Source organism: Bicyclus anynana, chromosome 19 (assembly GCF_947172395.1).
Source record: "Bicyclus anynana chromosome 19, ilBicAnyn1.1, whole genome shotgun sequence".
Classification (NCBI taxonomy): domain Eukaryota; kingdom Metazoa; phylum Arthropoda; class Insecta; order Lepidoptera; family Nymphalidae; genus Bicyclus; species Bicyclus anynana.
Genome location: NC_069101.1, coordinates 12,910,595 through 12,926,409, shown reverse-complemented (window position 1 = coordinate 12,926,409; position 15,815 = coordinate 12,910,595). Strand labels below are relative to the sequence as shown.

At 32.9% G+C, this 15,815-nt stretch overlaps 1 protein-coding gene across 2 annotated transcripts in view; it reads left to right on the top strand.

Moving 5' to 3' along the window:
• The first annotated feature begins 431 nt into the window (after positions 1-431).
• Positions 432-15,815, top strand: part of LOC112044590 (uncharacterized) — a 65,594-nt gene continuing 50,210 nt past the window's right edge. The window contains exons 1-3 of one of the 2 annotated variants that reach the window (XM_052887460.1): positions 432-1,010; positions 1,300-1,493; positions 3,889-4,222. In XM_052887460.1, coding sequence (XP_052743420.1) covers positions 972-1,010; positions 1,300-1,493; positions 3,889-4,222 — 567 coding nt within the window. In that variant the 5' untranslated portion in view covers positions 432-971. The remainder of the gene's footprint in view (positions 1,011-1,299; positions 1,494-3,888; positions 4,223-15,815) is intronic. The other variant, XM_052887459.1, reaches the window with a different exon arrangement.

Here is a 15,815-nt window from a genome sequence, read left to right as displayed (position 1 = left end):
TATAACTATGAATTTTCCGCTATGAATACAATGTACAAGTTACGGAATGAGATAAAAAGTAAATAGCACGAACCCACCTTAATATTAATATCGCTTGTGGTGTGGGTAATGGGTAGAAATATTATTCATGCAAACGCTCATGCGCCCTTCTCTTTCCAGTCCATGTTATAAATAATAATATTAGTGTGTATGTGTATATCAGACATTTATAAATGTAAACTATACATCGCTAGTGTCTACAAAACCACCCCTAAAAGTTCCCTGTACTATATCTGTAGGTACCTATCGCATGTAAGATAGAAATGCATTCTGGCGCAAGTACCTACCTACTTGTAAACGAAAGGATGGAATCTAATAAAAAGAAGACTGTCTGAATACATCTATTATAATTGTCTACGTGTGAGTGAGTCTGCGCATGTTGTGAAAAGAGATTGAAGTACTTTTTACACACATACTTCCCCACCCGACAATTTTATTATTAGGAAGGGGCTCAAGTTGGGTTGAAAATATACAAACATATTAAATTGTACTTTTTATCCTGCGCCAAAAAAAAATTATGGTCACACTCATGCCGGTCGAAAAAAGCGCAATTATTTAAAATTTAACAACTAAGCCAAAAACACCTGTGCATCTAAAACCAATGCAGGTGTATCGAGAAGTCAAATAAACTCGCTGCAAGGTTTATTATAAAATTATATAAAATGACTAGCACAAGTCGACTTAAAACCTTTTCACTCGGAATGTATAGACGTTAGTGTACAGTTTATAAAGTTGTATATATTTAATTACGGTATAATAAAGCATGCGGGGGGGCGAGGCGGCGCGCCGCGCTCTCATATTCCGTATATTGATTGTGTGCGAGGGGGCCGGGGCGAGGAGGGGGCCACGGCGTGCCCCACTCTGTTTTTTACGACACGGCTTTCTGTGTAACATAATAAGTATTTAAAAATTTTGTGAAATGTTTCGGTGTTATGTGTGAAAAATTGGGAAGTCGGAAAAGTGAATACGAGGTGAGAAATATACCGCTGCGATGGTTTAATTCAAAATTTCCATTTTGCCGAATATAATATAATATAAATAAAATTTTATAGCTCTAAATTCCGTCGGCGGCGTACCTACAGTATTACACTGTCATACCGCGTACGTATAGTGTTTTTTACGGGCATCGTTCTAAAAATAAGTTGTAATAATTATAATTTTATGTAGCGGTCGCAGCAGAGACGGTTTTCTGTCGATTTTTTTTTATTTTCGGTGCCGGAGTGAGTGATTCGTGTATTGATAGTGTGTGTGGTGGTGCAGATGCAGGGGCTGGTGAGCGATAAGACGTTCCACTTGAAGTGGAACAACCACCTGCAGAACCTGAGCCAGCTGTTCACGACCATCTACTCGTCGTCGGCGCTGGCCGACGTCACGCTCTCCTGCCGAGATGGGACCCTCAAGGCGCACAAGCTCGTGCTGTCCGCCTGCAGCCCCTACTTCGAACAGATATTCAAGTGAGTTGATCGACCTCCGTTGACCATTCCAATTTTGAATTCTGATTCATGATACATAATTAATACTCGACGCGCTCCTTCAATTTCTTTTTTTTTTTTAAAGTAGTCTTGCTTCTGAGTATCTAATGAAATAAACAATAAATTTTCCATAAATTTATAAAATAAGTAATTTTTGGTGCCTCACATTATTCATTTTATCTGGGTAAGTAGATAAGAATAAAATTAATGTCCACTTATAAATAAATATGGTAGATAATTTATTATTCAATTTATAAATTATCCCTGATAAAGTTGTTACTATTACCAAATCAGTACATGAAATTTTGTATTATTTCTGATAACTTGATTTATAGTATAAATATGCTTGTTATATCAAACAAATGAAATTTTGATACTACATTATCATTAAAAGTCCAGGGCTGCTAAAATTGATTTATTTAAAATTTTTCTTAAAATTTTAAAATCTTTTTATGTGAAGAATATTTTTTTAATGACCTACGAATATGGTGTCTGCATTTAATCATACAGACTGCTAAGAGTGGGTGATATAATAATGATGAATGACGAAGGGTGATGACCAAACTCTAGAAATGTCTGGTTAGAGTCTGGCTAAGGGCAAGGAGAGCTACCCCGTAGAGATTTAAAAAAAAACATTGCAAACCTTTAGTTCATTAGGAACCTTAAATATTATGAACTAATAAAAATGGATATGTGGTTAGACTGTATGCCATAGAAGTAGGTGCGAGAGGATTACCAGCAAAATCTCTATAGCTTGCTTAAAAACCTTGGCCTATCTAGAACTGCAGCAGGTTCTATATCAGAATTGGTATCCAAAGCTACTCTGATCTTACCAAATTAGGCTAGGCAGGGTGAACAACATGAGCGGAGAAGGGGAGTGATAATCAATTGTCAAGGAATTCCATGACCCTATCCACTGGTCACAAGTCCTGGACTTTGCTCGGATATTTTCTCTCTGCCATGCAATGGACCCACATAGTGAATTCATGGATTGCTAAGATATTTGTCTTTCCAAATAAGACAAAATAACTTAGAATTGCATGGAAATTATTCCATCCATCACCATCTAACAGACTTGTGACTGATGGTTTTAGTTTATTAATCAGAGAAAACTTATCAATTAAAATTTATATTTATTATAATTAAAATAGGCTGGAAAAGTGCCTCTATGGTCCAGTGGTTAATGTAGCTTTGGGCAATGAGATTCAATTAAATTCTCCGCCCTGAATTTGGGAGTTACAGCCTCCTACCTCAGAGAGCTTTAAGCCGTCTGTCTGGGTCATTATCATTATCAACATTTGGTGGTTTTTATAGAAATGTGTATGAATATTTTTTATCAGCTTAAGCCTGTCAACTGCAACAGCGTGCACACCATAGATGCAAAATGCCCTGCCTACCCTGAGAATGAGATGAAAATTTTCCATTTTGTACCTATAGTGTACCCTAGTTAAAAACCCTGTGCATACTACTAGTCAACTGTCATTGGAGCTGTGTGGTAGGTCTACGCTAAGCTAAGCCTAAGGCTAAGCTCCTTAAACCCTCTTGTACAAGGAGGGAGCCCTGTAGGGCACTTAAAATGGGCTGAAATTGATGATGAGTCTAAAAAACTAGAAAATACAACAATGATCTTTTAGATTATGCTGTAATTAACTGCAATTTTGTCATTGTTTTTTGAGACATTTTGAGCCATGGTGCGTATATAAAGCTGCATGATTTTGAAGATAACTTACAGTTTCCTCCACTTCAATCTTAACTTGTCCCCCATTGCAATGCACTGGCAATGCTCCTTTAACTCTTAAGCTTTCATTACTGCTATGCTTTGCGTATGCCTTTTTTTACAATAAAATATCATTTTTATTCATATAAATTATGCACATGTATTTGCCTATTTGTAACTCAGTATAAGAGTAGTGTGTTTGTTTAAATTTCTTGACTTTAACACAAATCTTAATCAATGATTTACTTGACTATACCTATAAATGAAGACAGTTATAACTCTCCTGTCAGAAACTGCCCTAAAGTCAACTCACCTGCTTAAAGTCTAATGACTGATTGCAGAACCAAAGAAAAAAAAAATATTTAGACACAAGTCTAAGGAAATGCTGTATGTGCAAAGTATTATTTAACCTGCCAGGTTTCTATGTTGTATGCAAAGATTCCAAAAACAACTTTAAAAGGTTGCCTATTTTAATTCCCGGCCAGGTTTTGGTTCCAGCACTCGCACAGTGAATTCATGGAAATCTTTCCAATATCATTTTAATTATGTATCATGAATGACTGTAAAATATAAATCTGCATCTGTCCATTTTTGAGTACAATATTCATCTTGGATGGATTAGATCTAAGGCACTGATTTTTTAAAATTTTCCACCTCTAGGGACAACCCATGTCAACACCCCATCGTAATACTGAAAGGTATACCTTTCTCCGAGATAAATCTCCTTGTGGAGTTCATGTACAAAGGCTCTGTGGACGTCCAGGAGTTGGATCTACAGTCATTGATGCACACAGCTTCCGAACTTGAGATCAGAGGCTTGGCATACGAGGCGAGGGACAATGCTGCACAGTTGCTGAATGTGAACTTGGAGTACCCTACGTATAGTCAGAATGCTACGGCTGCTGCAGTTGCGGCAGCTACTGCCTCGGCAACAACAGTTTCCACACCTCAGTCATACCCACCTGCCAGAACTGATGTCGAGAGGTTGAAGCAGGTGAGTTTTTATGTATTTTACTAGCTTTTTTTTTAATTTTTTAGTTGTTTACAAGTTACAAGCCCTTGACTACAAACTCATCTGATGATAAGTGATGATGCAATCTAAGATGAAAGCTGTCTAGCTTGTTAGGAGTAGGATGAATACCACACCCCTTTCGGGTTCTACACAACATCATACTGGAACGCTAAATTGCTTGGCGGTACGTCTTTGCCAGTAGGGTGGTAACTAGCCACAGCCAGAGCCTCCCACCAGCTAAAAGCTTTCGTCCTCATGTGTTTTTTGTTAGGTACTGTGCCTTGAAAAGGCATACAGAACTTTTTTGGCTGGCAGTTGTGTGAACAGACATCATCTTTCTGTCCATCTGTCTGTCAAGGCAGAACCCTTAATTGTTTTTTATTTAAAGAAATATTTTTTTTTATTAGGAAGGAAGATACCTTATTCTCTTTGATATACAATGTGTATTATACAAAATTTGCTAAATTGAGAGCGATGCCAATAACTGCCAATTTAGCAATTATTTGTATCTTAATGTTCTTAACATTTTCGAGGAAACCAACCATATGAAATGAAAACATGAATGTTGTTAAACTTCGTCACAAAACACATGGCACATGCAAAATTAATCCATGGACTGCTAAGATATTCCAACATACTACTTTTTCCAAGAAATCTTGATCTTACTTAATTTTGATAATTAAACTATCAGTGTCTGTCTACAAATAATAAAGATTTTTTCTTTCTTTCTTTTTCTTTCGAAATTAATTTAATTGTGGTAAAGTGGAAAAAAAGCAAAAGTTTATTGAAATACTATAATAAAAAATATTTGTTTACTTGTTATCTGCCTATAAGATAATATGGTAAAATTTTAATTTCTGGAAAAAACAAATTCCTGAGCAACTGATTTCCTTGCCAACTGTTTTTAGAATTTGCCTTCTGAACTGTTAGCTGTAAATACAGACTGACAGACTTGGTTTTTCCTAAAAACTTGTATATTGTGCTAATGGGGATGATGACTAGGTTTTAATATATTGATTTTTATGATACATTCGGGTAAATAAGGTCAATGTTAACTAATTTGTACATAAAAAGCAAAGACTGACTGGATATTTGCAAAATAAATAAGATTATAAAATTTCAAAATCTACTAAAAATATTTTATCGTAATTAGATGAAAATTCATACAGTTTTAGCTTCCTTACATTAAATGTGACATTTTTTAATATATAAACTATAAACATAAACGCAGAAATAACAAAGATATAAGTAATTTTGTATAAGCGCCCATACAAATCTAACGATCATTAATTGCCTACGACGTCATAAGTGCGTACCATTTTGTATGGGGCGTTTTTCAGGGATCCGCGGCAGCGCCGCAAATCTGACCCTTTAAATCCCTGTAGCTCCGAAATTAATGATCGCAGATACCCTGTTACTTTTACAAAATTGCTTTACTATTAGCGTACTCTTAATTTATATACAATTTAAAAAACTGTCATCATCCCTATTAAGTATGCCTACTAATAGACAAGAATGAAATACATATAAATCTCCACAATAATTTTCAGAATTATTTTATCCCCCAATACAAAAAGGGTGTGTGTGAGATATAAGTTTCATGTGGTTATGTGTAGTGAGCATTGTACCTGGATGTGGTTTTCTTTTTGTTTGAAAGATGATCGAGATATAAAGAAATAAATAAATATTATTTAAGCTAAAATAGAAATGTTAAAAATCGCCTGATTGTTACGATATTAAAATCCATGATACTATATTCCAGTAGAATGTGACCTCACTTCATGACAGACAGTTATCCAAATTACTCGACAAATTAATGAGTGAGTCATAACTTTGGCTTTGGTTAAGCAATATGAATACGCGAATATATTGTATAAAATACGCGTTTACAGCCCTTAAAGCTTTTAGCCTATGTTCATCAATACAATGTTACTTTAGAAGGGTGCAATAAATATATGAAGCTTTTTGGGAAAGAAGGAAGCTTTAAAGAAGTAATTTTTTACTTCATTAAAGTAACTTAATGTTAACTATTATGTAACTACTATCTGACGCTGCGTGGTTTACCAGCGTGGTTCCCGTTCCCTTCGGAATACGGGGATAAAATATATCCTTTAGCCTTCCTCGATAAATGGGCTTATCTAACACTGTAAACTGTATTTCCTGAGATTAATTAGCGCGTTCAACCAAACAAAATCTTCAGCTTTAATATTAACTAGCTGACGCCGCGCGGTTTCACCCGCGTGGTTCACGTTCCCGTAGGAATACGGGGATGATATATAGCCTATAGGCTTCTTCGATAAAAGTGTAATACTAAAAATTTATCAAATCGGACCAGTTGTTCCTGAGATTAGCGCGTTCAATCAATCAAACAAACAAACAAACTCTTCAGCTTTATAATATTATTAGTATAGATATAGATTATGAACAACAAATGACTAACAAATATAGTTTTTTTTTAATTCTCGAAAAAAAAAAATAAGTAAGTTACTATGACTTTTATTATTTTGAACTTGGTTAAATTACTTTTACTTCTGAGCAACAGGCGAAATATAAAAAAAACACATTTTTTGTATACAATATATTTATTTGTACAAACGTTAAATATAGTCACCACCAGTAGAAATATTTATAGTTCATTATGTTTAAAATTCCTTTAAGCTTTTTAGTATGCACCTGAGTAAACAAGCAGCATGGGGCAAACAATGCTTTTGTTTCTGAAGACTTTTGACTTTGAAATTGTAGTGAACTCTACACCAGTATCATAAAACACTAGCCGACGCCCGCGTTTTCACCTGCGTAGTTCCCTTTTCCGTTAGAATACTGAGATAAAATATAGCCTATGACACTCACAAATAACGTGGCTTTCTAGTGTTTTTTTTTTTTTCAAAATTGGTTTAGTGGATACATAGTTTACTCCTACACATTACACATCTTTTGTACCTATAATACTCGTATAACTGTTATTACTTACAAGTCAGGAAGTAGCTGGATAAGGAAAGTGTGGACCACTCTGGATTTTTGGATTAGATTGGAGAATTAATTATGAGATATGACCTCTGCCTCCGAGTCCAGAGGGTGTGGGTTCGAATCCGGTCTGGGGCATGCACCTCCAACTTTTCTGTTGTGTGCATTTTAAGAAATTAAATATCACGTGTCTCAAACGGTGAAGGAAAAACATCGTGAGGAAACCTGCTCATCAGAGAATTTTCTTAATTCTCTGCGTGTGTGAAGTCTGCCAATCCGCATTGGGCCAGCGTGGTGGACTATTGGCCTAACCTCTCTCATTCTGAGAGGAGACTCGAGCTCAGCAGTGAGCCGAATATGAGTTAATAATGATGATGATGATGAATAAAATGTATACGAGTACACTTGTATTGTACAAAAACTAGTTTATAACAATAAACAAGGAGAACTTGAAGTATTACAGTGATTATTATTCAAAATGGCTGCTACATTTTATTTACTATAGTAATAAATTTATACATTGTCATAATGTAACATAATTGAAAACAGTATTCTGAAATTCTTTAATAATACCTACATTTCTTTTGGGTTTTTTCCACGCACATATTTCTTAATTTAATGTGGCATTTAACGATGTATGAAATAAATCACTTTAAATATCACATTATTTTTTTTTTGTTTTGGAAATAATTTAAACGATCTCCATAAACTACGTAATTAGCAAACTTGAAGTAATTATTTTAATGTATAATATGTTTAGTGGAATTTGTTTGTAAATTAAGTGTTTTATTTAATATTTTAGATTTTCGTCTGAAAAAATTTAAAAAACTACATAAATATTTATAAATATATTATGAAATAGTCCTTAAATCCAGAAGTAAAAATTAGAAAAAGGACCTTCAATCAATTTTAAATAACGATTTTTTAAAAATAATGATTTTTTCTTTCTTTCTTAGTAGATGTAATTGTAAAAATATCGTTGGACATACATAAAAATGTATACAGCCGAAAGTAGAACCTTCTCATTTTTGGAAGTCACTCATCGATTGTTTAAGAATTTTCATTATAATGTAGAACAAAAAAATAAGCATGTTTTTGTATTTCTTGTCATTCTTCAAGTGAAAGTAAATATTTGGATACTACAAGTATGAGTAATACATTTGAAATAGAATTAGCAGCTTAGTACCTATAGTTTTCGTAAATAAAAGAAAACAGTTACTTAAAACCAAAAAAAACCAATGGTTATACATAACTGAAACTACTTATTACCTTAAACTACAGTAAAAATAGTACGTATGACATTTTAGTCTTAGTTTTACTTATATTTTAATTAAATAATAATAATAAATTAGTGGTCAGAAAGTGACCAAAATTCGACCATAATATATGTAAATTTTAAGGTTCTATTTTTAGAGACCTCTACAATCACTGCCTTCCAAGGCATACTATTTTCAAACAAAATATAATACGTCCAAATTTAACAAATTAAAACCATGAACTGTAGGTGTAGGTACATATAAAATTTTATATTTATTTTGATAGACAGATAATTTATATTGAAACATAAATTTACATAGATGATGATTGTAATCGTAATCTCAGACTATCGATATAAGTGTATATCAAACACATAGTAGTGTGTGTATTTTTTATTAATTTAATGTATTTGTAATGAGTACTACACACATCACATAATATATACATAAACATATACATTAAGTCTACATACGAGTACATGAAAATATGCGAAGAAGACATTCCTTCTCCTTAAAACCAACAGCGTAAAACTTCACATTCCGCCTCCAACGTAATTTTCGTAAGAAGAGGTCATACAAAATACCTACTTCACGTATTAATATTAAAAATAAAACCATAAAAGAAAGGAAGCTTGTAACGATTCATCGGTTAATGATCATATTCACAGATTAAATTAACTTTACAATAATTGCTGATATACATAATTAGTTCATTAAAAATTAATGACATGAAATTGCAGATGTAACAAGTTATTATTATACTCGGAACAAAAAATATAATTACATTTTATAAAATATATCATTCCGCTCGGCGGCGTATACTGAGTATGTCTAGTCATGGTAGAAAAATTCATCATTTTGGTATAATTACTAGCAGACGCCCCGCGGTTTTATCTGCATAGTGCCCATTCCCTTGGGAATACGGGGCCACGGGCTATTAAATACGGGCTATTAAAGCCATTGACACTCACAAATAACGTGGTTTTCTATTGGTATTGGCATAAGAATTTTCTAAATCGGTTTTGTAGATCGAGAGATCTGCAACCTCACAAACATTTAATCAATGAATAACAACCCATATTCGGCTCACTATTAAGCAGGAGTCTCCTCTCAGAATGAGTGGGGGTTAGTCCACCACGCTGGCCAATCAAAAAATTCTCAGGTAAGCAGGTTTCCTCACGATGATTTTCCTTTACCGTTTGGTACAAGTGATATTTAATTTCTTGTAATGTAAATAACTGATAAATTGGAGGTGCATGCTCCGGACTGGATTCGAATCTACGCTCTCCGCATCGAGGCAGGTCATATCCACTGGGCTATCACGGCACTACAAACAAACTTTACCTGTATATAATATTAGATAACAAGTTAGTAAGTTCTAACTAAAACCTACCTTCGCCGTGCCTCAGTCTGATTTCCCGTTCCCGTGGGAACTTTGAGAGAAAATATCACAGAAACGCTTACGAGTAAACAGTAATACAATGTTGTGTATAGTAAGTAATTTATCGATGAGTTTTTCCACGCTGCATCCAAGCCAATTTGAAGTTAATTTAAATTTAGAAAACCCGTTGTATTTTGATCTCTGATCATTATATCTTCGAAAATCCGGTGGAGGTTGGGGTCCCAAAGTGTTGGAAAAGCGCCCCTCAACAGAATGCGTAGTCTTGTCTTGTCAGATTTAGGTCGATCGACCAAAAATGGTCAAATTAAATGTCGTTAGATGTATGCAGCTTAGCAGCTTAGTCTTTGGAAGTCCCTTCAGATGGCCATGATCATGTCCAGCAGTGGACGTCCATTTTGAAATGATTATTCTCAAAAAAAGCCATTAAAATGATATTTGTGTTTTTGTCTCATTTACTTATTTCTACTTTTATATTTTAAAAATGTTAATAAAATACAAAGTACAAAATTAAAAACTGATTAAAAAATCGAGTTATTATTTTTAACCTAGTCTTAGAGATTTAAAAAAAATTGATTTAATAGAGCCCATGTATGATTTTTTTATTCCGTAATAAACAGTCTTTTTTTCTTTTTGGTCTTTTTTTTTGTAACAGAAATATCGAGATTAGGCGGCATAAAGTAAAGGAGACTGGAAAGCAATAAAAATTAAAACAAAAAATCTAAAATGCAAAAAAAATGTTGTTTGGACAGGCATATTGGAGTACGAATATTTTATTACAGCAATGAATAAGAAATAACTCCCCTAGATTTCGTGGAAAAATAACCTTTTTCATAATTAACGATGACTCAGGTAGTCGTGTTGGTTCCAGACAGTTGTTATTTTCATCTTTAATATTACGCTCAGCTACTTTTATTTTATAATTTATTTTAGGTAACGATTTACTTAAGTCTTTAATTTATTTTTTAAAATACAGGTGTAATATTTTATACAAGATATTATTTATTACTGTAACAGGAAATAGGAATAAAAAAAATTGTAACCGTTTGTATAGTTTCCTGTTTTAAGAAAGAGTAAATTAATTTAAATCAGGTTCTTTATTTCATTATATATTTTCCAAAAAAAGTTCCTAGTATTTAAAGATAATTCCTGTCAATATTTTCTTTACCTCTAAAGATTTTACATGATCCTCGATAGAAAAAATAAAATTAAAAAAAGTAAAAAGCTCAAAATACAGAACTCGCTCAAAAACGCAGTTCACTTCTTTTCTTTTCATACCTTTTAAATCAATTCGAAAATTACTCGACTGAGTTTATTTTCTTTAAATCCAGTCTCTACAAGAATGTAATATTTATACATTTTTGTCCTTTCCATCATTAGTATATTTAGTATAGAATAATTCCTGTCAATCTTTTCTTTACCTCTTAGGATTATCAGACCATATGGAAGTAGGTTTCGTTGTTTTTTTAAACACCATTATAGCTTTTTGCGTCGCATCAGGCCCACAACAAAAAAGCTCGCGCCTACAGACTAAACGTACCAACACAAAGGTTGTTTAACTAAAACATTTCCATGGCAAAACCCTGTATAGATAAGGTCCATTATTCCATCGGTCTACGTTTCGTTAACTATACAATAATAAAAAGAAAGAGTAGTCGTTGCTTGTTCAGGCCCATTTTTTTTTTCGTGGCCGTCTCGCATTGTATAAAAGCGGTTTTATTGAAGAATGCAGTCGTGATAGTTCCATTTAATACTTAAATTGTATGAATAAAAAATTCAAGACGTTGACTCGTAATAATGTAGTTAATTTTTTATTATTATTAAAAGTCCGTTTTTTATACTAAAACATTTTCTGTCTGCTAGGTTACGTGATTATTTGATGTTATGGAATTCTTATCATAAGATTACCTATTTCTTACCTTTTTTATGTAACGTATCTTATTTAGTATAATAATATATAATAGTAAATGTCATATGACACCTACTGCAATTAGGAAATGAACTATCCGATTTTATTTAGGTCTTCTAAAGTAATTTGATAATTATAGGATTTCTAGGTTTATAATCATATCATTGTTTTTTTTATTCAATATCAAGTATAGATTTTGGCTAATAAAAGTAGAAACTGAAATCGCCCGCTATATAAAAAAAAATCGGAGTAAATTCCCAAAATTATAATGTAAATATTGGAATCTGAGTTTAATACTTATAGTATAGGTAGTAACTACTTTTGTGTTCACAAAAGAAAAAATAAAGTAAACAAATTATGAAAACGCATGTTTTTTTTTAATTGTTTAAATGATTTTTTTAAAATTTGGCGGGTGATTTCAGTCTCTAAATTAATTAGCCAAACTCTATCTAATTTATAATAATTATTATTTTATTAAATCAAAATCTCCTCCTAAGTCTATTAAATAGTAGGGTTAGTTCTAACATAACGTTAAATCAACACACACTCCAATCATCTCTTTAGCCTTCATCACTTCATTTTATAACATGTTACTGAAACGTATTTAAAATACTTCATTTTAATCAAGCTATCACTGGTGACAATCACCGGACAATGGATCTGTCACATGCCCCATTAGCAATCGTCGATTTTTGACAGCGAAATTGATTATGTCCCGGCGAAATTAAGTTAACAATTTTAAACGAATCCAAATAGCTGTCCGGCCAGTATTGGATACGTACAATTTCATTTTATTTGAAGTTATTTTTCCAGCTCGTTTTCCAAATGAAATCAGATGTTTTGATATTGACGCTGGCGTGTTTTAAATGAAAATAAAACATTCATTGTTTAAAGTCTGTTGTGGGTAGAGGCAATGAATAATAAATAAAATAAATTTGCGCCGCATTTTATTTGATGTCGTCATTTTTCCATTTTTCCATTTTGAGATATTTTGATATTATTAATTTGAGGCGCGAATATTGCATCCAGTATTTAACTTGAATTATTTAGAATTATATACAAAACTTTTACGTATTTTTGAGTTTAAACTTTAAAGTAGTTAGTTGGTAATTTTAATTTCCATGTAATTTAAATAACATATTCTGTATTTTCATAATAAATATTCTAACTCAAATTCAAAGGAATTATTGATTATTAAATTCAAAACGAAATGGCAAATTCTTTTGAAAATTATTTCGTTATAAAACAGAACTATAAAATTTAGGTATCGATTATTTTTTATATTAGGTTTTATAGCCCCAAATATGTTTTTGCAAGCGAATTAAATTTTTACAAATAAATAATAAAATTATAATAATTTCAAATGTAAAACTTGTAATAAACATTTTTTTATTCATACACAGTAAATTTAATCATTACATGAATTATTTTACAGGCATGTATAATATTAGGTACTTCATGTAATGATTATAATTAATTGCATGAAAATAATTCATGCGAAAATAATAATAATTAATATAAATCTTTACATGAATTCATGGCCTAATTTTTCTTGCCCTCTCTGTCTGTACTTTAATATTATAATAATAAATATTAATCGTGTAAATCGTAAAAGTGTCAAGAATAATAAAATCAAATTAAAAAACTTGTATATTGAAAAACAAATTTTAATTTTCTGTTTGAAAATTAAAATTGTTTCTGTCTGTATTCGAAATTGCACACATATAAGTGTATGTGTATTATGTATTATTCACTTACATAATATAGTTACCTGTTCTTTCCTTACAATAACTTAACCATTCTTAATAAAACAACCCCATTTTAATCAACGGGGTTGTTAGTCCAAGACCAATGTTTACCCTTGCTTGCAATAAATATAAAATAGAATGGTTGATTAGGTCGAATTGAATTTAACCTTTCCTTTCTAAACATATGAGGATACTACATGATGCATGTGACTTCGTCTGAATGGAATCATTTGGAGCATTTACCTTAGCAGAAATTTTGGCCTATAACTATTGTAAATCAATACTAATATTATAAACATATAAGCATTTTAAGAAATTAAATATCACGCGTCTCAAACGGTAAAGGAAAAACATCGTGAGGAAACCTGCATACCAGAGAATTTCCATAATTCTCTGCGTGTGTGAAGTCTGCCAATCCGCATTGGGCCAGCGTGGTGGACTATTGGCCTAACCCCTCTCATTTTGAGAGGAGACTCGAGCCCAGCAGTGAACCGAATATGGGTTGATAATGATGATGATGACTAATATTATAAAGCTGAAAAGTTTGTTTGTTTGTTTGTTTGAACGCGCTAATCTCAGGAACTACTAGTACGGTTTGAAAGATTCATTCAGTGTTAGATAGCCCATTTATCGAGGAGGACTATAGGCTATTAATTATACCCGTATTCATACGGGAACGGGAACCGGTGGTGTCAGCTAGTAAATAATATAAAAGCTTGTTTCTTAAAAATATTTTTAAAAATAGTTAAATAAAAACTTGCAATTGGAAGTCTTTTCTTTAGAAAATCGATTGAAAAGTATACCTCTAATCTACTTACTATATTACATAATACATTGAAAACGATGATTTTAATCCAATTATAATATTAATTCTACATACGCTGCTCGCTTACCTACATTATGTGTGATTAACGAAAATTATTTTCGAAGGTGAAGTAGGTACCTAGCTTATCGCGTAATTATTTATTAAATAAACACGATGATGACGTCACAAATATTTACGTGAATAATAATTATTATTATCGTTGTCTCATAGTTTATAATAATTATGTATTATGAATTATGAATACCTTATGACAACTTCACTGGTATATTTGGTAAGCCTTGATTTATCCGTGAGATCCGAATTAAGATTTTATAGGCAAGTTGCCAAGCTGGTCCGCGCGGGCCGGGGGGCGTGTAGCGATGAATGAAAAATCCTCGACTTATGCACCTCACTTCCCCGCACGCACGATTTCACACTTGCGCAGTCACCAACCAGTGTCACCAATGATCTTGCCAGACTATAGTAGCAACCAACTTACCAGCGCATAGGTATATGGGACAGTTAGCTATAAAGTGATGGCTGGTTTCTTATCCGTCACAACCTGGACATGATGGATCTTCTTTAATTTAATTTAATGTTGGGGTGTCTATTGAACAGACATTGTCCAGCTGGCCTATTGACTGTTTCGATCTGTATTATCAACATATTAAAATAAACATTAAATCAATTGAGATTATGTCATCTATCTTAGTGTATGATATCCATCGGCAAGCATCGGATGACATTTGTTACATAGAATCTTAATCTTTATATATAAATGCGAAAGGTCAATCATTCATCACGAAATCCCAAAAATCACTTGACGTACAACTATGAAATTTGGCAGGGAGGTAGCTTATAGTTATTAGACGTCCGCTAAGAATAGATTTTGCAAGAGGGCCGAATTAAGGAGGTCTAAGGGCGGACGAAGTCGCGGACGTCTGCTAGTTTCGTATATGTCAACTAGCATATGTCAAAGGTAGTGAATAAGCCTGCAGTTGTCATGCCTGCTCTCAGACCAATTATAGAAGGACTTGTATCGCACTCATAGTCACGAACAAAATTGTCTGTCATTTTCTGAGGAAAACGAGCTTAGATTTGGTATATATCTTATATTAAACTAGAAGTTTTTGACCGTTTTTTACACAATTCAATTACACAAAAAGGTATTTTTACGCAGCTCTTTAACCGACGAACCCGATTACTACTATTTAACATCGATTCTATAGAGACAGTTTTTATAATTGGATTAGATCGTTGATCATATAATTTGACCGAAAAGTAACGTCTAGCAAGGCAGGTCCTATACAATAATTGGTCTGAGTGCCTGCTACAAGTGCTGTATTGGTTCTCTAATATTATATGTGTAGTGTTCGTGTATATATACACCAGTAGTGGGGTAGTATTCGTGTATATATACACCGGTAGTGGGCGAGAGCGGCCAGTCTATGGCTGGCATCGAGAGGAGGCGGACGTGTGCAGCTGGCCATTATA